Source organism: Ctenopharyngodon idella, chromosome 7, assembly GCF_019924925.1.
Source record: "Ctenopharyngodon idella isolate HZGC_01 chromosome 7, HZGC01, whole genome shotgun sequence".
NCBI lineage: Eukaryota > Metazoa > Chordata > Actinopteri > Cypriniformes > Xenocyprididae > Ctenopharyngodon > Ctenopharyngodon idella.
This window is the reverse complement of record NC_067226.1, coordinates 35,008,523-35,035,089: the sequence shown is the minus strand read 5'-3', so window position 1 is coordinate 35,035,089 and position 26,567 is coordinate 35,008,523. Positions and strand designations below refer to the sequence as shown.

Genomic DNA, 26,567 nt, shown 5'->3' with positions numbered 1-26,567 from the left:
ACTGAATATTAAATTGTTATGAGATGTAAAAAGCAAATATGTTTTATTTACAGGTCGCTGTGGTAAAGAAAATTAATAATCAACACTATCTTTAATCCACTGAATTCACATTCACTAAAGACAATGAATCTGATTCTAAATACATTGCCTGAAATTACTTCATAATTATGTGTTTACAATGTAAAAAGAACTTATGATTTCTTTCCTATTTCTGTTATTCACATCTTTAAGAACTATAAAGATGTATAGTTGACAGAGAACAGCGCATGTATGCAGAATGAGCTACTGGTTAATGGTTCTCTTAGTTTGGTTATGGTTTGCATTCTTTTATTAAAGTCTATTTTGAATCCCTCTTTATCCTGTTGTCTGCCTTCACCACGCTTTGGTGCATGACAATCAGCATGTTCAGAGATGTGTTGTTGTTTTACAGGGACCAGATTCTGACTCAAACTTACAAACAAGTCTCTTCAAACTCTTTTTCTCTGATAGCGCAGTACCAACATCAGCAAGCTGTTCAACTACACTGGACTGATATTCTACATGAACAGGGTAAAATAAGTTCCATCACTGACTTCTGATGGCAGGGAAGTTCTTTTTCAGTGCATGGCAAAAGAAAATGCAAACACCTTGGAAATGACAGATAAGTTGAACAGGAACATATTTGTCAAGTTGTTAGACATGACTGAATGTATGCCCAACTGAAGAAGAGACACTATATTATTTGTCTATTTTAATATAGTACATATAATAATACTTCCATAAAGAGACACTTAAAGACTTTTTTTATTGAAAAGTGATATGTCCATTGTATAACTGTCATCTACACAAGCCATTGTGCTTGGACCCCAATGATCACCTCAAGTTAAACTGCATTGTTTCATTTACCTTCTGTGTCGTTGCCTACAACGCTTCGGTGAAAGGACTTGAAATAGCAAACAGGGGAAACAATAAGAGGCATGACTTACATTGCATCCAGCTAGCCAACTCTGTCCAAGCTCAATGATGCTTATTTTTTTCTTCATTTGAATGCCTAGTGAAAGGATTTTTTTGTAAAGAGAAAATTGAATTGACTCATCTCGAAAGAGATATTGTGCATATTTGAAAGTTGAGAATGGTTCAATCACACGGGACCAAAATATATAAAAACAATATTAATTTGCTAAAATCAAAAGTGGAGGGTCTGCTGCGCCACGAGGACAATCTGAAACAAGCCAATTAGAGCTTAGCCTCAAGTCACCCATTTGTCCAGCGCCCCACACGCACAAAACAAATGGAATACAATCTAGATTTTTTTTTAAATAGGAGCTAACATAACTACCAGTCAAATAGTATGACTAAATGTTATTTTGTAATTATTTTGCAATATATATTTAACTTAATTTAACATATTGAAGTAGCCGCCTTCTCTGGCTAACTTGAAAGGGGCTGGTTAAACAAGATTGCCGTTTAATTCCACTATCCAATTCCCCTCATCACTGCAGTTCTGAAGCAACTCCTCAGTGCCACAGTGTTCACCAAACTGGACCTCTAGAGTACCTATAACCTCATCCAAATACGTGAGGAGGATGAGTGGAGGATGTGTAAGTTTCAGAGAAATATCTCTTCCATCAGTCATCTGTCAAAGCACTGAGGGCATCAAGATGGACCAGGTAGGTGGACCAGGTAGATGGACCATCCATGATTGGCCCACACCTACCACTATAAAAGAACAGGGAGGTGTAACAAGGAGGTGATCTGCTCCTCATCCATCCTGACCCCAACAAACCATTCATTGTGCAAGTGGATGCCTCCACCACAGGGGCAGGAGCGGTGTTGTGACAGCAGCAGGGAAACCCGCCTAAACTCCATCCATGCGCCTTCTTTTTAAAGAAACTCAACCCCGCGGAAAGGAATTATAAAATCAGTGAAGTCAAGTCAAGTATTTATATAGCGCTTTTTACAATACAGATGTTTCAAAGCAGCTTTACAGTGATAACAGGAAAACTATGCAACAAAGTTTGTTTCAGAAAATAGTGTCATGGTTTAGCTTGAATTGGAGGCACTGGCTAGAGAACGCTCACCATCCGTTCAGTGCTCACCAATCATAAGACTCTGGAGTATCTTCGTGAGGCGAAGAGACTGAACCCCCGGCAGGCCAGGTGGGCATTGTTCTTCACCAGATTCAATTTCTCCATCTCCTATCACCCTGGATCAAGAAATACCAAAGCTGATGCCCTCCCCCGTATTCACGGACCTAAAGATGCTCCTAATTCTCGAGAGCCTGTGATGCCCTCTGGCGTAATCGTTAGTCCCATTCAGTGGTCCTTGATGGAGCAAAATGCTACTGATAGTGCCTCCAAAGCGGTTTCGCCAGGTTGTCCACCTGATCATAACCTATGTCCCAAGAACTTAACACACTCAGCTTATTCTCTTCGTTTACTTCTCAGTGGGCACTGGCCACACAGGGGCTAGTCAAACTCTCTCATTGCTAAAAGATCGCTTCTGGTGGCCAGGCATGGCACAAGATATTAAAAGGTTCATGCAAGGATGCCAAGAATGTGCCATTTCGAAGACTCCACGTCATCTACCAGCCTCCTCACGCTGCCCGTTCTGTGTCGCCCCTGGTCACACCTAGGAGTAGACGTTGTGCCTCCTTTAGAAGGTTATACCTGTATCTTTTATTTTAAACTGTTGACAGATTCTCTAAATCCTGCCGGTTGATACCCCTCAAGGGTCTCCCCATGTCCATGGAGTCAGTAGATATGTTATTTAATCATGTATTCTGTTATTTTGGCCTTGCTGAAGACCACAATCTATCTCATGTGTTTGGAAGGGATTCTTCACTCTCCTAGTTTCTCCAGTTTCTCGAATGGGCTGAGTACGCCCAAAACTCCCTCAAGCAACCATCCACCGGCCTCCACTCTTCCCATGGTCCAGGGACCCTTCGGCTATTCCAGCTGTGGATTTCTGGTTCCGGGAGAGCAAGAGAGTCTGGGACAATGCACATCCTCATCTTCACCTCCAGTGGTCCTGACTTCCATTGTTCCTCGTGATCCTCCCGTCTCTTCTGAGGATCTCTGCTCCTTCGTCTATCCCCATCGTCACGCTTCCTTGTCACCACTCACTGACCTACTCACATGGTCTTCATTTACCTGCAGCAGCTGAGGTGTGTGCATTCCAGGATTCAGCCGTCACGATCTCTCAGCATCCCTGCAAAGATAAGAGACTGGTTAATTCATTCAATTTATTAGTACAATCTGCATATTGCCATATTTACTCACCTGTTTGTTTATGCTTCTCTGCTGCAGATGCCTCTGCTGTTAAACGACATCTGTGCTAACCATCTGTATACTAACCATTACAATACAACTTTATTGTAAAGTTTTTCAATACATGTCACATTTATTTAAATAGTTAATTGTAGCAGTATTGAACATTAAAGTCCCCGTGAACCGGAAGTTGCAAACGACTTTTCTCCAGTGTTGTGACGTATTTCCAAGTGAAATGGAATATTGAATAGAGGGCAGGGTTTTATTTTAGCGCTCCTCCTCTCCATCTCTCGCTCATAGCAGACTAACCGTTGGAGGGGAGTGGTTTAAGCGTTTTCAACCCAAGCTGTCAAACTGATGTCATTAGAGAAGGGGCACCGTTGCAGAGGGGAGGAGCATTTTCAGATTTTGATTAAATATTACGAAGCCAAACAATTTTTTTTGTGTGGATTGACTTGCACGGATGAATTGTTCACCAGAAAACTAGCAATTTGAGCTAACAAAATAAATAAGGTCAATTTTGATTTCATGTGTGCTTTAAATACGTCATTTTCCTGTGGTATTTACACAGGAAGGTACATTCAGAACATCATTTGCTGAAGTTTAGCTGGAATTTTGTTGTTTTATTTGGCATAATAACCTGGTGAAACAACAACTCAGGATTGATGGAACACAGGTGCAGTGAATGTCTCAGATAAAACAGATAATAAATAAACCGATGATTACATCCAAAATTTGACAAAACATTCACATTCTTACCCAACTCAGAAAATTTAACTTACCCAAAACACACATACAACATCCCTTAACAAAAGATGAGGAAATCATGATGGAATAAATGCACAGTAAATACATAAAGACAAGACTGAGGAAATATTGAGAAACTTCTGCTACCCTTTCTGCATTTGCCCAGTAAACAGCTAAAATGTTTAGTTAGTCAGATGGTTAGTTAGGTGGTAAATGTTTATTTCCGCAGTTTTGAAATGCAAGTCTGTTTAGTGGCATCACTCTTCTTGTTCTTCTTTTGGAAGACATTCCCATTGGACTGGGTTCTCCATGAAAGTTTAGCATATTGTGCCAAACCCTTCTCCTTCAGTATCTGCTCCATCTGAAGAACAGAAATGACTTTTAAATGATATTATTGTTGGCTTTTTCCAATGGAATTGCAATGGTATGGAGTCCCTATTGGTTCATTCTCTTATAAATCAGAAACAGTTCTAGGTTTCTCTATGGTGACGTGTGTGTGTGTGTGTGTGTGTGTGTGTGTGTGTGACTCACCTTCTCTAAAATCTCTTTCATCACTGCAGGATCATTCACATTTTGACTTGATTTCACCTCTACTCTCACTAGCTGTCTCTTTCTCTCTGTGCGACACACACACACATTAGGGATGGCAATTAAAATAGAACTAAGTAAAAATGGACTTTATTTAAAACGTTATAATAACTTTTGACCAGCAGATCAGAATAAATAAAACGAAAAGTCAAAGTATGGATATACATTAAATAAAAACTCACCGATGTAACATGCAAAAGGAGCATAGTCTTCACAGTTGCGGTCATACCAGTAGCCATCATAAACATTAACACACAACTGAGTATTCGGTTGTCCAGATTTCCATTTTCTAAATGAGGAGCTTCTCTGATCTGACCAGACAAAGACACCATCACCTCTAGTTCGATATAGTCCAAGCCAAATATTTCCCATTCCTGCAGTTTTCAGCAGCTCATCATGATCCGCCTGGTCAACGATGGTGATGAGATCAGTGTAACGCTGTCTGCAGTACTTCTGTGCATCCGTCCAGTTCACAGACACCGGCACATAGACAAACTCATGAAGCCATGAGAATGTCACACGCATCAAAGCTGAAGACAGCGTACCACAAAATGATGGCAAATCATTGTAATTGAGGAATTAAACAGCTACAAAAACCCTGAACTAACCTGACAAAATCAGCAAGAGTAAATCAGTCCTCATGATGAGTGATTCACCTATGAGATAAACAAATCTATTCAGTTTTCAATTTATCAAACTGCTCAAAGCCCAATCAAATGCCTGGATAACATCAGCCCCTAAAGATTTAGACGAAACCTCTTTGCCTGTAATTTGATGACAGGTGGAATTTTTTAAATCACAAACAGGCCAATGACAATAATTTAACCAAAACCCCTCTTCAAAATGACCAAACTACATCCAGAAAACACAGTTTAAACATTCAGCAGAACTGCTCTATTTCACTTTCAGAGAAACATATGTCATGTTTCCAGGTTCCAAATTATAATTTGGTATAATTATATTTTCTGAAGAAACTCTTTGAATTTGAAGAACAGCATTAAAACTTTAATATAATTACTAGAATGTTTGTCTGTTCCTTCAAATCTCAGCTTTAACCTTAACAATTTGAGATTAATATAAAAAGAGCTTCTTCAAAGAAGAGCATCATCTTCAACACACTGAACAATAAACATTATGATCATTTACCTGCAGCAGCGGACAGACTGGAGGTTGATGCCGACTGATTCAGTGTTGGTCTTCTTCTCACTATATTCAGCTTTTGCTCTTTATACGTAAGTTATCTCTTATGCAAAACCTGTTGTCTGTCTCAGATGCAAATTCTTTCAGTGTGAAGGCACTAATTTCCATTTGGACGTTGTTACAACATGAGGCTCTTCATTCAAAACAGCATGAAAATAGCCTTCTTGTATCAAATAGCCTTCATCATATCTTAAAGGGTAACCATTATTATAATCAAACTCCTCCTTAAAGGATGTATTTCAAAAACTGGAGGCGTAGAAGTTTCTATGCATATAATTAATAATAATATTTATAATAATTATTTACAGTATACGTTAGACATTTTACTGTGTATATGTTTGTGTGTGTGTGGTAGATGAATACAGCAGGCTAACGTCAGTGGGATATCAATACCCCAATCATCATCTGTACCATATCCTTTCTATTCATCCTGTGGAAACTGCCACTGGACAAATAATATTATTACAATAAAAAAACACCAGTGAACCATCAATAATGTACATTGATAGGAGGTTTATCAATCACAACCCCCCCACCCCGACGCAATATGTTACGTTATCAGCTATATGTATTATTATTCAGTAATACACAGTTCCCACTTTTCAATAAACCAACTATGCACATCCATGTTCAAAGGAAGTAACTGGTAAACAACTACAAGGACTTAAAACAAATTGACCTTGGCATATTTGAGCATATGTTTACTATTTTCCATAGCTTTAAAAGTGGACACGCCTAGACTTAATTGCTGCAAAAGTGTCAATAATGTCATCATAGCACATCTGCCTGGAAACATCCCTGTTTATGCTCATACAATCAGACATGGCATTGCCACATACCATTTTAAACCCTTTTGAAACTATTCTATACAGCTAAAGCTGTAAACAAGAAGTAAACACTTACAGTTAGGACTGGGGCTTGCCTCTGATGCTTCTCTTCCTACAGTAGCATCTGCCTTCTGATTCTTCAAAAATTTGTTTAGTGCACCTGTCATGATTGTTTGTACCATTAATATAAATCTCTTCAGCATAAACAGACAGATTCTCATAATCTACACGCCCAAATCACAATGCCTGTCTGTCTGTGACTTCAACTGCACTATTACAGCATAAAGAAATGCATTTATTTGATGTTTTTAAGTTATTTTTTGATATGCACTGAATTCATGCAAAACTCATTTTTATTTTTATTTATTTATTTTTTCTGTTGAAACTATGTTCGTTTGGCAGGTCCACGCTGGTTGTCAAACTTGTCATAGTTATGACACAATCACTTGGTCAATTTACACTAAACAGCCATCTCTGATAATGATTTCTTATTCAACTTTACTATGTTATAATATTCCGTTGCTGAAATGAGCATGACGTGTGGTAAATCCGTCCCGTGCTAATATGCAGTGTCATGTTTTGCTCGTGATGATGAAGCGACTAGCTTGTAGTAGAACAGAACAATTAACCAATTAGTAACTTATTAGTAACATACCTGTATATTTCGCTTTCTTTTTCTCATCCTCTTTTTTATTTTTACGATATACTGAGCCCCTGATGGCTTTGACCTTTTCATGATGATGAAACTAAAACACTTAATCCAGGTAAGCACGGATGACGACGTTCCCTGCCGCCTTCTACATCTCATTTCTCTCTTCATAACAGCAGCGGCCACTGTCACCAGGGAGACTACTCACTCAGATAATCGCAAGTAATCATAATGCCTCGAAATAGCAAAAGTACGAAATAATAATAGTAGTAGTAGTAGTAATAATAATAATAATACAAATAATAATTATAATAAAATATATATAAATAAAAAAATCTCTTGGTGGGGCAGGGGCTCTCACTGGCGCCCCCCAGCTGTTTGCGCCCTAGGCGACCGCCTAGTTTGCCTATGCCTAGAAACGGCTCTGCATCTACTGTACATCTTGGATGGCCTTATGAGGAGTTTTTCAGCCAATTTTCATGTTTGGATGAACTATACCTTTTGAAATTTGAATTTTTCATGCATCACAAAATTTATGCCAGAATTTACATTTTTTATAACAGTAACTCTAATGTAACTCCTTTACATTTAGGCCCCTTCTAAGAAATCTGACTGGCTGGCAATGTTAGCATGCTATATGGTAGGTTAATTTAATAGAGACAGGTTCTAAAAAGTGCATCTAGTATGACATTAGGCTCAAGTATTTGATTAATTTGCATTATTAAGATGAAATTAAAAATGAATGGTTGAAAACCTCAAATAGGGGCATGTCATTGTTTCAGCTAATGTCATCTAAATCTCACTCCAGCTAGGCAAGCAAAGTTGGCATCCCTGTGTATTTGTTAGATAACGTATTTGTTACTAGTGTTGTAGCACCTCTACATATTAATATTTAATTCATGTCAGTACAAAATGTAAAAGTTCTTTATCATTTACCAGTCAAATTTGTAACTGAGACAAGATTATTTCAAGATTATTTCCTTTAATGACAAAAAAGCAGGATTACCTTAATGCTGGGATGAACGGAAACATGCATGCATTTCCTTGACTTTCTTCATGATGTATTTGGTGCTTATTGTTGCAATCTTTGTGAGACATACAAGATGTTCATTGGTGAGGTGGTTTCTCTGTTTCCTCTTTAAAGTGTTCATGGTTGAGAGTTTGTTTTTATTTAGCTATTTATATGCTGAAATTACTTTTTTCGTGCATATGATGCGCAATGGGTAGGATTAGTGGGATTAGCCCTGCTTGTTTTTAATGTTTTTATGAAATATCTGTATTGACTGCATGATCATATCACCATATTATTTACTGCCATACGAGCCACAAAATACAGCTTGGCGAGCCGCAGGAGGCTCGTGAGCCACGCAGTGAGTAACACTGCTCTACTGGGTGGTTGCCCTGCTCGCTTAATAAACAAAATACGCTGGCCTAAAATGCAGCAGCTAGAGTTCTTATTAGAACCAGGAAGTATGACCATATTAGCCCGGTTCTGTCAACACTGGCTCCCTATGAAACATCGTATAGATTTTAAAATCTTGCTAATTACTTACAAAGCACTAAATGGTTTAGCTCCCTAGTACTTGAGCAAGCTCTTAAAGCATTATAATCCTACACGTCTATTGCGATCTCAGAATTCTGGCCAGTTGATAATACCTAGAATGTCAAAATCAACTGCAGGCGGTAGATCCTTTTCCAGTTTAGTACCTAAACTTTGGAACAGTCTTCCTAGCATTGTTCGGGAAGCAGACACATTCTGTCTGTTTAAATCTAGACTAAAAATGCATCTCTTTAACCTGGCATACACATAACACATTATCAACTTATTTTCACATCCTTTAAAGGATTGGTAGGCTGCATAAATTAGGTCAGCTGGAACCGGGAACACTTCCTATAACACCAGATGTACTTGTTACATCATAAGAAGAATGGCATCTAAGCTAATATTAGTCTCTCTGTTTATCCCGGGCCGTATCCAGATCAGATGGAAGACCTGTGCCTGGACATGACCACAGCGCATCCCTGAAGTGTCAGCAGAGATTGTGTCAACTATTCATGTTTATAATGTTTTTTTACTTTTTTTTTTTTTTTCTTTTTGTCATTTTACCCTTTTTTGAGGTACACATGTTTGTTTTCTGTACGGTGGCCGAGAGAGCTCAATGTACTGCAGCTGATGAAAACATATACAAATAGAAAAAACAAAAGCAAATCAAGAAAACAGAGTAATAACTATTCCTTTTGCATTCAAAACATTGATCTGATTGGTTGAACAGTTGTAGTTATTCACTCACCACCAGAGGTCACCCGTTCACCATTAAGACTTTTTTACTGCACACACAGTGTAACACGTTACCCTGGACTACATTTACCATGTTTCTTTGCTCGAATGAAATTGGATTTGTTCTTGTAATCTTACGAATTCTAAAGATTTGGATTACAGCGAACAAATTAATGTCTTTTGTGAAATAATGTAATGTTTTGGTGTATTTTATGGTTGTACAAACAAAATAAATATTACATGATAATGATTAAACGATTACAGAAATGTTACTCATGTTAAGGTTTTGAAGTGTAGGCTTGTTTAAAGCCTTCAAAACAGGTGCAGCACAAACCACAAACAGAGTGAATGCTATTTCATATTAGTAGAATGAGGAACTGTATTTATTAAATGTGACTAAAAATACATATATGCCTTCAATAAAATGAAAACATTATTGCCACAAATTTAATATTTGTAAATAAAAAATGTCTACATATTTGTACATCTGTAAAATTGTTCATTCGTAAGTAGTGTACATTTTAACGCTGTCAATATGTAAACAATTAGTGAAATTAAATGTGCGTGTGGTAGAACAACACTTTATGTAAAAACGATTGATATTTATAAGTGTTATAACTCAAGTAAGTTTACATGCAGTATTGTTTTCTTGATTTTACATAACATTATTTAATAAGTATCACAATTAAAAAAAAAAAAAGTTCAAAGCATTCATGATATATTATGGATGTCTATAAGAATACCTAACTTTTGTTACTTTACTTAAAGCAGACAAAGACCATTATAAATATTATTACTACATTAATAGACTTTGTTTTTGTCACCATAAGCAGTAAAATTGATTTCATTGATCTACATTGATCTCAAGAGGCGCATCATCGGCCGATGGTAGAGACTGCGATCTTTAGCATCCTTGTTTATTCCTCTCGTCTCCCATTCTGGAGATGCCAGTTCCAGTTCGAGTCGCGCTCGGAGTGGGGCGAGTGGGACTGGAGGGGTTACATTGGTGCTGTGACCCGGATCGGGGAGTGAGGATTAGGGAGGTGAGTGTAACCAAGGACAGCTAGTAAGAGGTAAGGTAAGCCTCACTCCCCTGTTCTCAAGAGGCACACTATCGACTGATGATAGAGACTGCGGTCTTTAGCGTCCTTGTTTATTCCTCTCGCCTCCCATGCTGGAGATGCCGGTTCGAGTCGCGCTCGGAGTGGGGCGAGTAGGGCCGGAGGGGTTACATTGCTGCTGTGACCTAGATGGGGGAGTGAGGATTAGGGAGGTGAGTGTAACAGAGGACAGCTAGTAAGAGGTAAGGTAAGCCTCACTCCCCTGATCTCAAAAGGCGCACTAGCGACTGCGACTAGCGAGTAGGAATGAAAGGGTTACTTTCACGCAGATTCATAGAGAGCAATATTGCATATTTTTTCAATAAATTAAGTATTGCAGATTTAAAAAAAAAAAAAAAAAAATTAGAGAACTTTCAATGAATGTGCGAATGTGTTAATAGCGTACAAGTCCTGGGTTTCTAAAATGAATAAACAGAATATACAGTTACTGAAATATCGTCTGCTTTGTATATGCAAATATACAAAAGGTAGCACATAATATCACAGCATGCTTATTAATAGCAAATATCACCATTAAAAATGCAGAAAATCTACACTGATCCAATAGACATTTGGATAAACAGTAATACAGTGTTTTTGTGTGATTGTGGTGTTTAATAGTTTAATCTTGCTTTTCTCAGACATGGTCCAGAAATAAAAGTCCTGAACGGAAGGGACTTCAGATTTAATTATGTGTGATTGGTAACTAACATTTGTAACTCAAACTTCTGTATTCTCTATGTGTTCATGAAAGAAACTGCAGCAGGTGCAGTGAAGAGAGAGACAGGTGAGTGTGAAATAGATGAAAGGGAGGAGAGGCAAGTTTGATCATGTGATGAACATTTAAATGGGTCGTCCTCAATAAAACGTATAAAACTCACACTCTCCATCCCTAAAAGAAAGACGGACGCCTTTAATCAAACATGAAGAAGCTCTTTAAGTGCCTGTGGATCTTACTGGGTAAAGTACAACATACATCTGCTATTTTACTAGATTCACACTAATATTAACACTGACATTGTTAATCTCATGATTTGCATTAATTTATCTCAGCGTGTACACTACTGTTCAGAAGTCTAGGGTTAGCAAGATTTTCACATTTTTGAAAGAAGATTATGTTCAACAAGGCTGCTTTTATTTGATCAAAAATACAGTAAAAACAGTGAAATATTATTACAAGTTAAAATAAATTATTCTGTGTGAATACATTATTTATTTGTAAAATTTATTCCTGTGATCAAAGCTGAATTTTCATGATCCTTCAGAAATCATTCTAATATGCTGATTTTCTGCTTAAGAAACATTTCTGATTATCAATGTTGAAAATAATACCAAGTTCAAAAGAACAGCATTTATTTGAAAGATAAATCTTTTGTAACATTATACATGTATTTACTGTCACTTTTGATCAACTTAATGTGTTGAATAAAATGATGAATAAATGTATCAAGTTCATAAAAAAAAAATATCACTGACCCCGAACTTTTGAACGGTAAGAGTTCATGCGTAGATCATGAATTTGCTTGTCCCTGGAATATTTTTTCTCAGTTTATTTTTTTTAGATCTACTTTACCAAACAAAACTTATGCTAAACAGATGCACATTTGTGTATGTAAATGGTTTGATGGTCTACTTTTATTTCTGTTTGTGTCTTACGAAAGTCTGGTAGTGATTTCACAGAAAAGTCTGGTTTTGCAGATTATTATTAGTGTGTCAGTAGTTTCCTCCAACATGGTCATTACACAGATGTCATTATAATTTACATGATGTTTTGTTTATTAGCAACAACATTAAAGTCAATTAAATCAAAAACATATTTCAGTGTAATTCTCTGAAACTCACTTGAATCACCTGTTTCCACAGGGTTTTTACTGACTGAGGAAATGGCAAATGGACAAGAAGGTAAGAATCCTTCAGTTTATTAACAACTTTGTTCTGTTTTGTCAGTTTGAACTGGCAAATAGAGAAGTACTTGGAAATTTAGCCCTGTAATGAAGCTCTGTGGCAGTTTGATTTTTTTATTTTTTATTTATACAGTCCCTGAGACCTGGTAGTCAACTTTTTTTTTATTAACAGGCAATATTTCCCCTGAAAAATTCTTCTTTCAGGAAGTTTTATGATATTTTTTTCAAACCTCATAAAGTCAAGTCAAGTCACCTTTATTTATATAGTAATTTTACAATGTGGATTGTTTCAAAGCAGCTTTACAGTGATAGCAGGAACAGAAGAAAACAGTGTCATTGTCCATCTTAAGTAAATTCAGTATTGATTCATTCCAACGTAAGAATCAATAGTTATTAATTTAGTTAATTTATCTATATCAGCACTGGAGTAAACAGTGATGTCATCGTCCAGCTCAGTTCAGTTCGCATACAATGGTGTCAATGCAGGCAGATCAAAACACTGTTGAGTATTAAGTGTCCCCAACTAAGCAAGCCAGAGGCGCCAGCAGGAAGAAACTTAAACTCCAACAGATGCCGGAATAGAGAAAAAACCTTGGGATAAACCAGGCTCAGTCGGGGGGCCAGTTCTCCTCCGGCCAACAGCGAACAGTGCTTTATTATGATTCAGGCAGCGTTACAGGTCATAAATCAGATTGGGATCGCAACAGTCAAAATATTCATTCCAGTTCCATCTGGTTGAAGATTGGTTTCATCACGCCGGTATGGAGACAGATTTATTGAGGATCTGTGACACTGGTCTTCACAGGGGATGATAGTTGGCACAATCTCTGCTGACACTTCAGGGGTGTGTTGTGCCTGTGTTTAGACGTAGGTCCTCTATCTGATCTGGATACGGCCCAGATCCGGCTGACTTTGGTAAACCTCGGGATAAACAGAGAGACTAATATTAGCACAGATGCCATTCTTCTCTTGATGTAACAAGTACATCAGGTGTTATAGGAAGTGAACAGTTAACAACAGAGCATAATCTAAAAAATGACTGAGTGATGTACGAGGTTCCCCATGGATTAATCGAGACTTTAAGGGTTGATTTATGCCTTCACAAAAAAAAGTCTATGAGAACACAGTCAGGCAGATCAGAAAAATGTGCCAAATCCAAAAACTCCTGAATATATACCTCTAACGGTCACGTACCCTGTTCGAGGGTTAATAATAGTTTTGTGAGGTTCATACCTGGCCAGTGTTCTTGAGAAAAGCTGCTGGATCCTCGTGTGGCGGAGTATTCTGTTACGGAGGGACTGCGTCAAGAGGCGTGCGGATCCATATGCAAGATTTACTTCCCAAAACAGAGTCAAAACAGGCAAGGGTCTGACAATGGCAACCAGGTATTTAGAGGGCAAGACAAAAGAGTAATCCAAAACACAGGCAGGGGTCAAGACAGGCAGCAAACGATCATCAAACAAGGAAAGGGGACAAGGGGACAAGGGGACAAGGGGACAAGGGGACAAGGGGACAAGGGGACAAGGGGACAAGGGGACAAGGCAGGAATACATGGTAAACCGGAATAATACTCCACAATGTGTGTGAAGGAGTGCAGCTTATAAAGGGAACCTGATGGGAAACAGGTGTGAGTGTGATCAGTGCCTAGCTGAGGGATTGTGGGAAATGTAGTCCAGAGTGAAGTGACTGTGTGTGTGCAATGAAAAAGTCTTAATGGTGAAACGGAGACCTCTGGTGGGGAGTGGAAGGAAGCCGCAGGCAGCGGAAAACGTGACAATAACATACCAAATCAATCACGATATGGGCCGAGATTAGAATTATATCAAATACCAAATGTTGGATAAACGATGTCTGATAAACGATGCTCACTACTGGATCATTGTTTTACCCCAGGATTTTATACATTGGTGGCATTTTTCCGCCCTTAACCCTTAATTTCTGGTAGACATGTTGCAGATGACGAGTAATGAAGATTAGTTTTGTAAAATACTTTAAAAGTTTTCTGCAAGACCTAATGCTAGAAGAAAATAAAAAGATGGTGATTTCTTACTGACCTTTATCCCTGAAACATTTTACAGAGAACGCAGCACTTTGGGGCAAAACTAGTCAGTCATCAACTTACGCAGACGCCGTCCCTAAACTTGCTATTGATGGTTTGCTCACCGCCTGGACCCACACTAACACTGAGACTGACCCGTGGTGGAGAGTGGATCTACTGAAGGTTTACAGAGTGAACAGAGTGACCATCACTAACAGACCGAGCCATGGATCGAGGATAAATGGGGCAGTGATTCGCATCGGGAACTTCCTTGACATCTACTAGCAACCCCATGTGAGGCTTTCTTTGACTGTTTTGATTAATGTGACTGAAGATGGACAGAAACTGATAATACATGATCTCTCTGTCTGTAGATGTGGTGTAATTTCTACTCTTGCAGCTAGTGCCACGGCCACTTTCTCATGCGGCAGGATGGAGGGACGTTATGTGGTTGTTCATATTCCTGGAGATCAGAAGATTCTTAGTCTTTGTGAAGTTGAAGTCTACGGGTATTTGGCAGGTAATTCATTGGTGTAGACTTTTCATTATTGAATGTGTAACGGTGGCTGTTTCAGAGGAACGAGAGTAGGATCCAGATGCAGCAAACATTTATTCAAACAAACGTAATAAAAGTAAATCCAGGCAAAACTGATTAATCCAGAACCTGAAGGGAAAAACTGACAACAAGTGCGCGCACACATAACATCCATGGAAGGACAACACCAGACAAAGAACATGAGAAACACTGGGTATATATATACAAGGGGAAACAGGTTTAACAAGATAACAAGGAAACACCTGGGGATACAAATCAACATAAAAAACTACAAAGGACTACAAAACATGGCGTAACACAGGAAGTAATAAAAAGTCCACACACAGGACAGGGGAACACAGGCTCGGATCATGACAGAATGTAATAAATATTTTTTTAAAAAAGTCCAATAAAGGCATAATTTGCCAAAAAATCGAAATAGTCATGCTTTATTCATGCTCATGTCCCTCCAAATTAGTATGACTGCATTCATTAAAAGACATCAGTACTAATCCCTTTCATTGTACTTACGACGCTGCGCCACACATACAGTATGACATTTAAAAACTTTACAAGACGTCTAAATGGGACTAAAGAGGTTGTCTAGGACATTAAACATCACGTCAAACTCATCAACTCACTATTCACTTTCACATTTCATAAACAAGTGTAAAACTATTCCAACTCAGACTTTCAGGGAAAATGTTTAAATAGATACTGAAAGAGTTGTTGAGGCTTAATGGTGGTGACGTTGACTGTGGCGTAGTTCATTCATAGCCCACTTTTTGCTTTTTAAAATATGTCATCACTGCAGAACACTATTTAGTGAAGGGTGACACCTGCAGGATGAGGGGCTTGCATTAAGCGTGAGCATGTAATGCTGACCACAAAAGTTGGAAAATGCAGGGTAGGAATGTAAAGAAATGCATCACTTGTGTTACATTTGCACAAATTACCATTTCCCAGCACTAATTGAAATATGCTTTTCATTCCAAATCGATGTTATTACAGATGGAGAGATGGGTTGTTGTATGTTTTTTCAAAAGCTCATTCACAAGTACTTGATAATCTTAGCATATTTACATCTGATGGTAAAACTATTGAAAGGGTACCATCTTACAAGCACTTGGGCATTTGGAAAGATGATAAACTTTTATTCAATGTACATATTGCTAATCTAATCAGGAAGCTCAAAGTAAAGATTGACTTTTATTTTAGAAATAAATCTAGTTTTACTTTTAGTGCTAAAAAGAAACTTGTAGAAGCTACCTTCTTTACTGTGATTAACTATGGTGACATTTTATACATGCATGCAGCCTCCTCCATCTTAACGAGCCTTGATTCAGTGTACCATGCATCATTACGTTTAATTATTACAAATGCAAAATCCCATACTCATCATTGCATTTATGAGATGGTGGGTTTTACATCACTAACCATAAGGAAAACTGCATATTCCTACCACGCACCCTGGGCATGGAATAATTTACAACATTTTTTAAAACTAGATAAATTTATGTCTATTGGCCATTTCTTTTTTTATAAATCTTACAAGGAAATCGGGCAGTAGATGGAGCTGCTACACAGTCGTCAACATCTTCTGGGAGTTGGTCTGCAGAAAAGGCCATTGACAGTAATCGAGGTCTCCAGCAGTTGTACACGGGATGCTCCTCAACCCTTAATGAGACTAACCCATGGTGGAGGCTGGATCTGCGTGATATTTACAGAGTTAGTGAAGTGGTCGTCACTAACAGAAATGACTGCTGTCCAGAACGAATAAACGGAGCGGAGATTCGCATCGGAAACTCTTTGGAGAACAACGGCAACAACAATCCCATGTGAGACTCTTGAGTTTGAAAGAATGTGAGAACTTGAGTACAAATGTGAAGGATTATTATGACAGTATTATTATATTCTTTCTCTCTGTCTGTAGATGTGCTGTTATTCCTGCTATTCCAGCAGGCGAGTCCTACAACTACTCATGTGATGGGATGGAGGGACGTTATGTGAATCTGATCATTCCTGGAGACATGAAGATACTCACTCTCTGTGAGGTGGAGGTTTACGGAGAAGGTGTAACATTGTCATATATTTTTGTCAACAAAACAGTGTGGAGCAGTGATATATTTTAATGAATGCAACTTCTACTAATTCATATTACATGTATGAATGTGTCTTTGTTTAGTTCCCTGCTTAAAAAGATCATTTGCAAAGATGCAGTTTAACTCCAGAGCTGATTTGACTGACGCTTCAATGAGAGAAAATGTTCTGAAACAGGTGAGAGAAAGAAACAAATTCCTGAAGTTGAGATGCACTTGAAATTCAATGAAACCTTTAAATGTCCTGTAAACATTTTAAGGCTTGTAATGACTGTTTTTTGTTGCTTTTAGAGATTTACCTGAAACCTGAATTCTTACTGATGATTTCAATGATTGTATATAAAATGAAGGTTATTTCAGAAAATTCACAAAATACTGTTACTTTATATTTCTCCGGAGTTACTTCAAGAGAAATATAATGAAACTGTTTTAACCAGGGTTTGCAGTGATATGATAAAGTTTCTTTGAGACACGAAGATTTATCATCATATTCCGCTCTAAATGAGTTTAGTATGAATGTTATTTTCAGTTTGGATCTGCACTTGCTGATAGAGGACTCACAGATGTGACACTGAGATGGTCTCAAACTCCTAAACAGGTGATCCAGAAAGTGAACGCTGCTAAACGTGAGTCTGTTCTCACAACTGTACAATAAATAATAAAATAAACAATAAAATAAGCTGCACATATAGGAATGATTATAAAATTATTATGAGATGTACAGTAATAAGCAAATATGTTTTATTTACAGGTCGCTGTGGCAAAGGAAAATAACACTCTGGAAATCTTTAATTGACTAAATTCACATTTGTTAAATACATTTATTCTTATTCTAAATACATTGCCTGAAATTAGTTTATTCACGCATTTAAGAACTATAAAACATATTGTGTAATTGTGTATTGTCAACAAACAGAGATAGATAGAAATAAATATACTGAAAAAATTAAATGTCAAAATTACATTCACACAACCCACAAGTGAAATAAATGTTTGTATATTTACTGTCACAATTTAATTTGTATTATAATATCTATATATTGTACATTGGATTGTTTTATTATTTAAATTAAATTCCCTGCCATTTCATAATGAAGCATAGAGACTCTAAAAAAAGATGGATGAAGCACCTTCAGTTCCATTGTAGAAAAGTGAAGCCGCTGTCATGACAGCAAAAAATGTTTTTTAAGTAGCCTGACTGCTCCAGTTTTGATGTCTGCTGATTGTAGTACAACTGAAGGCTTGTTAAAATAAGGTAAATACAACTTCTAACCACATAATCATATTTAAATAATAACATTAATATATGTAATGTAAAATACGAGTAACGTAATTTTCATATGATTGAAATTAAACAACTATGACAATTTGGTGGACAGATAAATCAACAATCTTTATAGAATATCAAAATCAACTGCAGGTGGTAGATCCTTCTCCTATTTGGCACCTAAACTCTGGAACAATCTTCCTAGCATTGTTCGGGAAGCAGACACACTCTGTCAGTTTAAATCTAGACTAAAAACGCATCTCTTTAACCTGGCATATACATAACACATTACCAATTTATATTTCCAAATCCGTTAAAGGATTATTAGGCTGCATAAATTAGGTCAGCCGGAACCGGGAACACTTCCTATAACACCTGATGTACTCGTTACATCAGAAGAAGAATGGCATCTACGCTAATATTAGTCTTTCTGTTTATCCCGAGGTTCACCGTAGTCAACCGGATCCGGGCCGTATCCAGGTGAGACCAAGGACCTGCACCTTGACACGACCACAACGCAGCCCTGAAGTATCAGCAGAGATTGAGTCAACTAGATCATCCACTGTGAGGGCCTCATCGACACGACAGCCACGACACAGTTCCTCAACAACCGTCCATACCGCCGTGATGAATACGATCCTCAATTGGATGGAACTGAAATAAATACTTTTAATGTTGCGATCCTTTTGGACTTATGATAGCAACCTGAATTGTAACAAAGCACTGTTGGCCAGAGGAGAACTGGCACCCCGACTAAGCCTGGTTTCTCCCAAGGTTTTTTTCTCCATTTTAACACCAATTTGCCACTTGTCTGCCACCTGATGTCACCTGATGGAGTTTGGGTTCCTTGCCGCTGTCGCCTCTGGCTTGCTTAGCTGGGGACACTTGACATTTGATATTCAACAGTGCTTTGATCTGCCTGCATTGACACTATTCTTTAAGAGCTGCTGTGCAGCCAAACAATGTACCAGTTATCAATGTAAAGCTGCTTTGACACAATCTACATTGTAAAAAGCGCTATATAAATAAAGGTGACTTGACTTGACTTGACAAGCAAATATCAACATTGTTATTACTGTTACTAGCAGATTTTTCATGAGTTCAGCATGATTAAGCTTAAAACAAGTGAAAAAGATCTGTCAACAGAGTAAGAAAAAACAGAATCATATTAAAGAAAACAAGTCTTAATATCTTTTATAGTTTTCAAGTAAATTTATAGTTTTCAGGATTTTTATATATATATATATATATATATATATATATATATATATATATATATATATTTTATTCTCTGAAAAATACTTTTGCATTTTTTTTGTAGCGAAAATTTGTTTTTCCATTGGAAAATTTAAAAAACAAGAAAATCCACCTCAGCCTAGTGCATAAACATTGATGCAAATGTTTGAGAGTTGACAATTCAAAGTTTGCATAAAAATGGATGTAAACGCAGCATGGGTGGATTCCCACTAACACCTCTGGCTCCTCTGGGTCCGGCTGGGTGTAAGCTCTACGTTGGACTTAGTTATGTCCAGCTTTCTGATGAGTATTTACACCTGTTGCACCATCTAAAACTACGACTAGGTGCAGCTATGCTTAGTGTAGACCACTGATCTATATAAATGACTGGATCGCTCATGACGTCATTAAAAAGTGAAGCCACCGTACCGCCATATTGGTATTCCCTCACATTCTGTTGAATTAATAAGAAATCATCTGATTTTAATGAGAAAACATTACCTAACGAGTCAACGTTTTTATATCTGAAGTCTCCTTGTACATTTTTACAAAGCAAATGTCCTAAACAATTAAATGGTTATTTGTTTTAAGTCGGGAATTCCCCCTGATTATTAAGTTACGTTCATCTTCATTACTGTAGTGAATATAAGATCAGCTGACAGACGAGACACCTCAGCATTTATTTTACAAATGTCTAATGATTCTTCTGAAATCTGAATACAGATTTATGCTTTGTAAGGTTTGTGCATACAACTTAATTTCCCATGTACAGTTATTTACTGTGGTTATGTAATTATGAAAACAGTATAATACTGTTTTTATTAGTTATTAGGGGGTTGTATGTACTGGAATATTTTGTGTATATTTGGGTCAATTTCGACTGACGCTAGAGACTACGGTCTTTAGCATCCTTGTTTTTTTGCTCCCTCCTTCGATGCCGGTTTGAGTCGCGCTCGGAGCGGGGCAAGTAGGACCGGAGGGGTGACGTTGGAGTGGAGGATTAGGGTGAGGATTAGGGAGGTGAGTGTAACAGAGGACAGCTAGTAATAGGTAGGGTAAGGCTCGCTCCCCTCACCTCAAGAGGCGCAATAGCGACTGATGCTGGAGACTGCGGTCTTTAGCGTCGCTGTTAGCGCTCCCGCCTCCCATGCTGGAGACACTGGTTCGAGTCCCGATCAAAGTGGGGTGAGTAGGAATGAAGGGGTTACTTTCACGCAGATGCAAAGAGAGACCAAAGCAATATTGCATATTTTTTCAATAAATTAAGTATTGCAGATTTTTATAAAAATGTTTTTAGAGAACTTTCAATGAATGTGCGAATGTGTTAATAGTGTACAAGTCCTGGGTTTCTAAAATGAATAAACAGAATATACAGTTACTGAAATATCATCTGCTTTGTATATGCAAATATACAAAAGGTAGCACATAATATCACAGCATGCTTATTAATAGCAAATATCACCATTAAAAATGCAGAAAATCTACACTGATCCAATAGACATTTGGATAAACAGTAATACAGTGTTTTTGTGTGATTGTGGTGTTTAATAGTTTAACCTTGCCTTTCTCAGACATGGTCCAGAAATAAATGTCCTGAACGGAAGGGACTTCAGATTTAATTATGCGTGATTGGTAACTAACATTTGTAACTCAAACTTCTGTATTCTCTATGTGTTCATGAAAGAAACTGCAGCAGGTGCAGTGAAGAGAGAGACAGGTGAGTGTGAAATAGATGGAAGGGAGGAGAGGCAAGTTTGATCATGTGATGAACATTTAAATGGGTCGTCCTCAATAAAACGTATAAAACTCACACTCTCCATCCCTAAAAGAAAGACGGACGCCTTTAATCAAACATGAAGAAGCTCTTCAAGTGCCTGTGGATCTTACTGGGTAAAGTACAACATACATGCATCTGCTATTTAACTAGATTCACACTAATATTAACACTGACATTGTTAAAATCATGATTTGCATTAATTTATCTCAGCATGTACACTACTGTTCAGAAGTCTAGGGTTAGCAAGATTTTCACATGTTTGAAAGAAGATTGTTATGTTCAACAAGGCTGCTTTTATTTGATCAAAAATACAGTAAAAACAGTGAAATATTATTACAAGTTAAAATAAATTATTCTGTGTAAATACATTATTTATTTGTAAAATTTATTCCTGTGATCAAAGCTGAAATTTCACGATCCTTCAGAAATCATTCTAATATGCTGATTTTCTGCTTAAGAAACATTTCTGATTATCAATGTTGAAAATAATACCAAGTTCAAAAGAACAGCATTTATTTAAAATAGAAATCTTTTGTAACATTATACATGTATTTACTGTCACTTTTGATCAATTTAATGTGTCCGTGATGAATAAAAGTATCAAGTTCATAAAAAAAAAAAAATCACTGACCCTGAACTTTTGAACGGTAAGAGCTCATGCGTAGATCATGAATTTGCTTGTCCCTGGAATATTTTTTCTCAGTTTATTTTTTTAGATCTACTTTACCAAACAAAACTTATGCTAAACAGATTAAAACCGCATTTGTGTATGTAAATGGTTTGATGGTCTACTTTTATTTCTGTTTGTGTCTTACGAAAGTCTGGTAGTGATTCCACAGAAACCTGTCTGGTTTTGCAGATTATTATTAGTGTGTCAGTAGTCAGTAATGCCATTATCATTTAGATGATGTTTTATTTATTAGCACCAATATTAAAGTCAATTAAATCAAAAACATATTTCAGTGTGATTCTCTGAAACTCACTTGAATCACTTGAATTGTTTCTACAAGGGTTTTTACTTATTGAGGAAATGGTAAATAGGACAAGAAGGTAAGAATCCTTCAGTTTATTAACATCTTTGTTCTGTTTTGTCTGTTTGAACTGGCAAATAGAGAAGTACTTGGAAACTTAGCCCTGTAATGAAGCTCTGTGGTGGTTTGATGTCCATTTTTTTACAGTCCCTGAGCAATATTTCCCCTGAAAAAATGAATCTTTCAGGAACAGTTTTACTCTTACGATTTTTTTTTCTTATGATCCGGAAGTGCTAAAATGGTAACTCATTTCCGCATTTTGGCCTAAAAAATTGGTGTCATACTTGCACCACTCTATTGTGTCATTCATTTATGTAAAATAATTAAAATCAGTTTTCTCTGTACAAATGCTCTGCTAGAATGCATTTTAAAGTTGGCATGAAATGAAATTTAACCCTGTCTATTTTCTAAATGCATGTTACTAGGGGAGTAACGGTACACAGATGTAATATAATAATAGAATAAAATAATGAAAAAAACCTTGTGCAGAGATTAGTTTTTGCACTCCTGTAGTATTTTTCTGTCTAGCTCCAGTGACTGGCACATCTGCAATACATCATTCGAAACTGTAAAGGGTCTATTTTTATTTGTGTACACTCACAATATAAATACAAAACATTGTGCTTTTGTAAAATAAAGGAAACACTTTCTGCCTTCTCCTTCTAGTGAAGTTTGTGGAGTGCGTCACAAAAATTAATCGAAACTCGGCATACAGGCTAATAGCAAGCTCTTACGTGACATCTGAACTCTTGTTTTGGGTTGGTGCATAGATCATCTCTTCTTCTTTTTCCTGTTGTGGCGGTTAGCAAACAACATTGCATTACCGTGCACGCCCGTAATGTTTGAGCAAAATGTCATAACTAGATCTTTCGGTGAAACGTCTGACTTCTCTCTGGTGATGTATACCGGATTCTCGAATTATTAAGTCCTCTTAAACTCCACCCCTTCAAGCTCGCATTCAGATCCACCTCTGTTTTTTTGAGAGCAACGTCCCCATTTTTAAACATCTGTGATCAACAACTGATGCATTGAACCAAGTCCCCACCATGCATTCATGCTTTTTTAATAATCCGTTTCACTTGGATTATTATCACTCGGATTACACTCTGATGTGATCAAACATCTGTGGCATTTTTGTGCCCATAACCCTTAATTTCTGGTAGACATGTTGCAGTAAAGATTAGTTTTTTGTAAAACGCTTTAAAAGTTTTCTGCAAGACCTAATGCTAGATGAGAATAAAAAGATAGTGAATTCTTACTGACCTTTATCCCTGAAACATTTTCCAGAGAACACAGCACTTTGGAGCAAACTGGAAACTGGGTATCTACACTTGCTATTGATGGTTTTCTCACCTCCTGGGCCCACACTAACACAGAGACTGACCCGTGGTGGAGAGTGGATCTACTGAAGGTTTACAGAGTGAACAGAGTGACCATCACTAACAGACCGAGCCATGGATCGAGGATAAATGGGGCAGTGATTCGCATCGGGAACTTCCTTGACATCTACAACAACCCCATGTGAGGCTTTCTTTGACTGTTTTGATTAATGTGACTGAAGATGAACAGAAACTGATAACAGATGAACACAAATCTCTCTGTCTGTAGATGTGGTGTAATTTCTACTCTTGCAGCTAATGCCACGACCACTTTCTCATGCGGCGGGATGGAGGGACGTTATGTGGTTGTTCATATTCCTGGAGATGAGAAGATTCTTAGTCTTTGTGAAGTTGAAGTCTACGGGTATTTGGCAGGTAATTCATTGGAGTAGACTTTTCATTATTGAATGTATTAAATACTATTTTAAAAAGTCCAATAAAGGCATAATTTGCCAAAAAATCTAAATAGTCATGCTTTATTCATGCTCATGTCCCTCCAAATTAGTATGACTGCATTCATTAAAATACATCAGTACTAATCCCTTTCATTGTACTTACTACGCTGCGCCACACATACAGTATGACATTTAAAACTTAGATTTACAAGACGTCTAAATGGGGCTAAAGATCCCATCATCATCATGAAAAACTCATCAATTCACCTAGTCGCTTTCACAGTTTATAAGCAAGTATACAAACTATTCTAACTCAGATTTTCAGGGAAAATGTTTAAATAAATAATGAAATAGTTTTTAAACCTTAATGGTGGTGACGTTGAAGTCATGTGACCTGGCATAGTTCGTTCATAGCCTACGTTATCTTTTTACTTCTGCTGATTGTATTTAGGCTTTAAATTTTGTGCTTATTTGTGAAGATTATAATGACAAACAAAACGTGTCAGAATTGTAAACTTTTGTTGGTCACAGCTTGTTTTCTCCAATAGAAAAACCAATGGAAAAACTGATGCTAAGATGACAAAAATACGTCACCACTGCAGCACACTATTTAGTGAAGGGTGACAATGGCTGAATGAAGGGCTTGTATGAAGCGTGAGCATGTAATGCTGACCACAAGTTAGAAAAAGCAATGAAGTAATGTAAAGGAATCCATCACTTGTGTTACATTTGCACAAATGACCATTTCCCAGCACTAACTGAAATATGCTTTTCATTCCAATTGGATGTTTTGAAGATGGAGAGATGGGTTGTTGTAAAAGAGGGCATTAGTTTTCCACAAGGTTGTTGAGGTGCTAATGGTGTAATCATTGTGAATATACTTGTGAAGGACGTCGTTAGACACGTCACTGTGTTTGTTGACAGTTGTTGATGTATAAATTACTCACTTCACCTCAAGCTGTTGTTCACTAATAATCCTCCCAACCGCTACACACTTTGTGCATTAAGATGTGTCATGCCATTTCTTTTTTCATAAATGTTACTAGGAAATCGGGCAGTAGGAGGAGCTGCTACACAGTCGTCAACACATTCTGAGAGTTGGTCTGCAGAAAAGGCCATTGACGGTAATCGAGGTCCTCAACTCTTAATGAGACTAACCCATGGTGGAGGCTGGATCTGAGTGATATTTACAGAGTTAGTAAAGTGGTCGTCACTAACAGAATTGGCTGTGCAGAACAAATAAACGGAGCGGAGATTTGCATCGGAAACACTTTGGAGAACAACGGCAGCAACAATCTATGTGAGACTCTTGAGTTTGAAAGAACATGAGAGCTTGAGTAAAATGTGAAGGATTAATGCAGATATGACAGTATTATTATATTCTTTCTCTCTGTTTGTAGATGTGCTGTTATTCCTGCTATTCCAGCAGGCGAGTCCTACAGCTACTCATGTGATTGGATGGAGGGACGTTATGTGAATCTGATCAATCCTGGAGACATGAAGATACTCACTCTCTGTGAGGTGGAGGTTTACGGAGAAGGTGTAACATTGTCCCATATTTTTGTCAACAAAACAGTGTGGAGCAGTGATATATTTTAATGAATGCAACTTCTACTAATTCATATTACATGTATGAATGTGTCTTTGTTTAGTTCCCTGCTTAAAAAGATCATTTGCAAAGATGCAGTTTAACTCCAGGAATGATGACCCTTCAATGAGAGAAAATGTTCTGAAACAGGTGAGAGAAAGAAACAAATTCAACCCTGTAAAATACCAGCAGCTCTCCAATGGTTTAAAAAAAAAAAAAAAAATCACATAGTCCTGAAGTTTAGATGCACTTGAAATGCAGTGAAACCCTTAAATGTCTTTTGAATATTTTAAGGCTTGTAATGACTGTTTTTTGTTGCTTTTAGAGATTTACCTGAAACCTGAATTCTTGCTGAAGATTTGAGATGGTCCTCACTGCAGAACACAAGATCCAGGGGGTGGGGTCTAGATCCAACTCCTCCCACTTTACATATCCCTAAACCTACCCGACTCCGCCCCCTGGATCTCGAGTGAGGGGCTACTGGAAGATTTCAATGATTGTATATAAAATTAAGGTTATTTCAGAAAATTCACCAAATACTTTTACTTGACATTGCTCCAGAGTTGCTTACGATGCTGGAAGCACACTTTCACAAACAGGGCATATAAAAATTTCTCCTGATTGTCTTTGGAGGGCAGGAACAAGCATGGCCTGCTTTCTCTGATGTCTTTTAGACATGTT

The 26,567-nt window shown here is 37.4% G+C and overlaps 1 protein-coding gene across 1 annotated transcript; it reads left to right on the top strand.

The window, feature by feature from the left end:
- The first annotated feature begins 15,011 nt into the window (after positions 1–15,011).
- LOC127515647 (fucolectin-1-like) lies at positions 15,012–24,295 on the top strand. The gene is made up of 7 exons (XM_051899527.1): positions 15,012–15,099; positions 16,670–16,952; positions 17,048–17,187; positions 17,300–17,391; positions 17,743–17,859; positions 22,314–22,317; positions 24,159–24,295. The coding sequence occupies exons 1-7, from the start codon at positions 15,012–15,014 to the stop codon at positions 24,293–24,295; spliced, it is 861 nt and encodes a 286-aa protein (XP_051755487.1).
- Positions 24,296–26,567: the final 2,272 nt, after the last annotated feature.

Coding starts and splice junctions, on each gene's coding strand:
- LOC127515647 (XM_051899527.1), top strand. CDS start 15,012: ATGGAGGGACGTTATGTGGTTGTTCATATTCCTGGAGATCAGAAGATT. Junction 16,953..17,047: donor AACGGCAACAACAATCCCAT/GTGAGACTCTTG, acceptor CTCTGTCTGTAG/ATGTGCTGTTATTCCTGCTA. Junction 17,392..17,742: donor GAGAAAATGTTCTGAAACAG/GTGAGAGAAAGA, acceptor TGTTATTTTCAG/TTTGGATCTGCACTTGCTGA.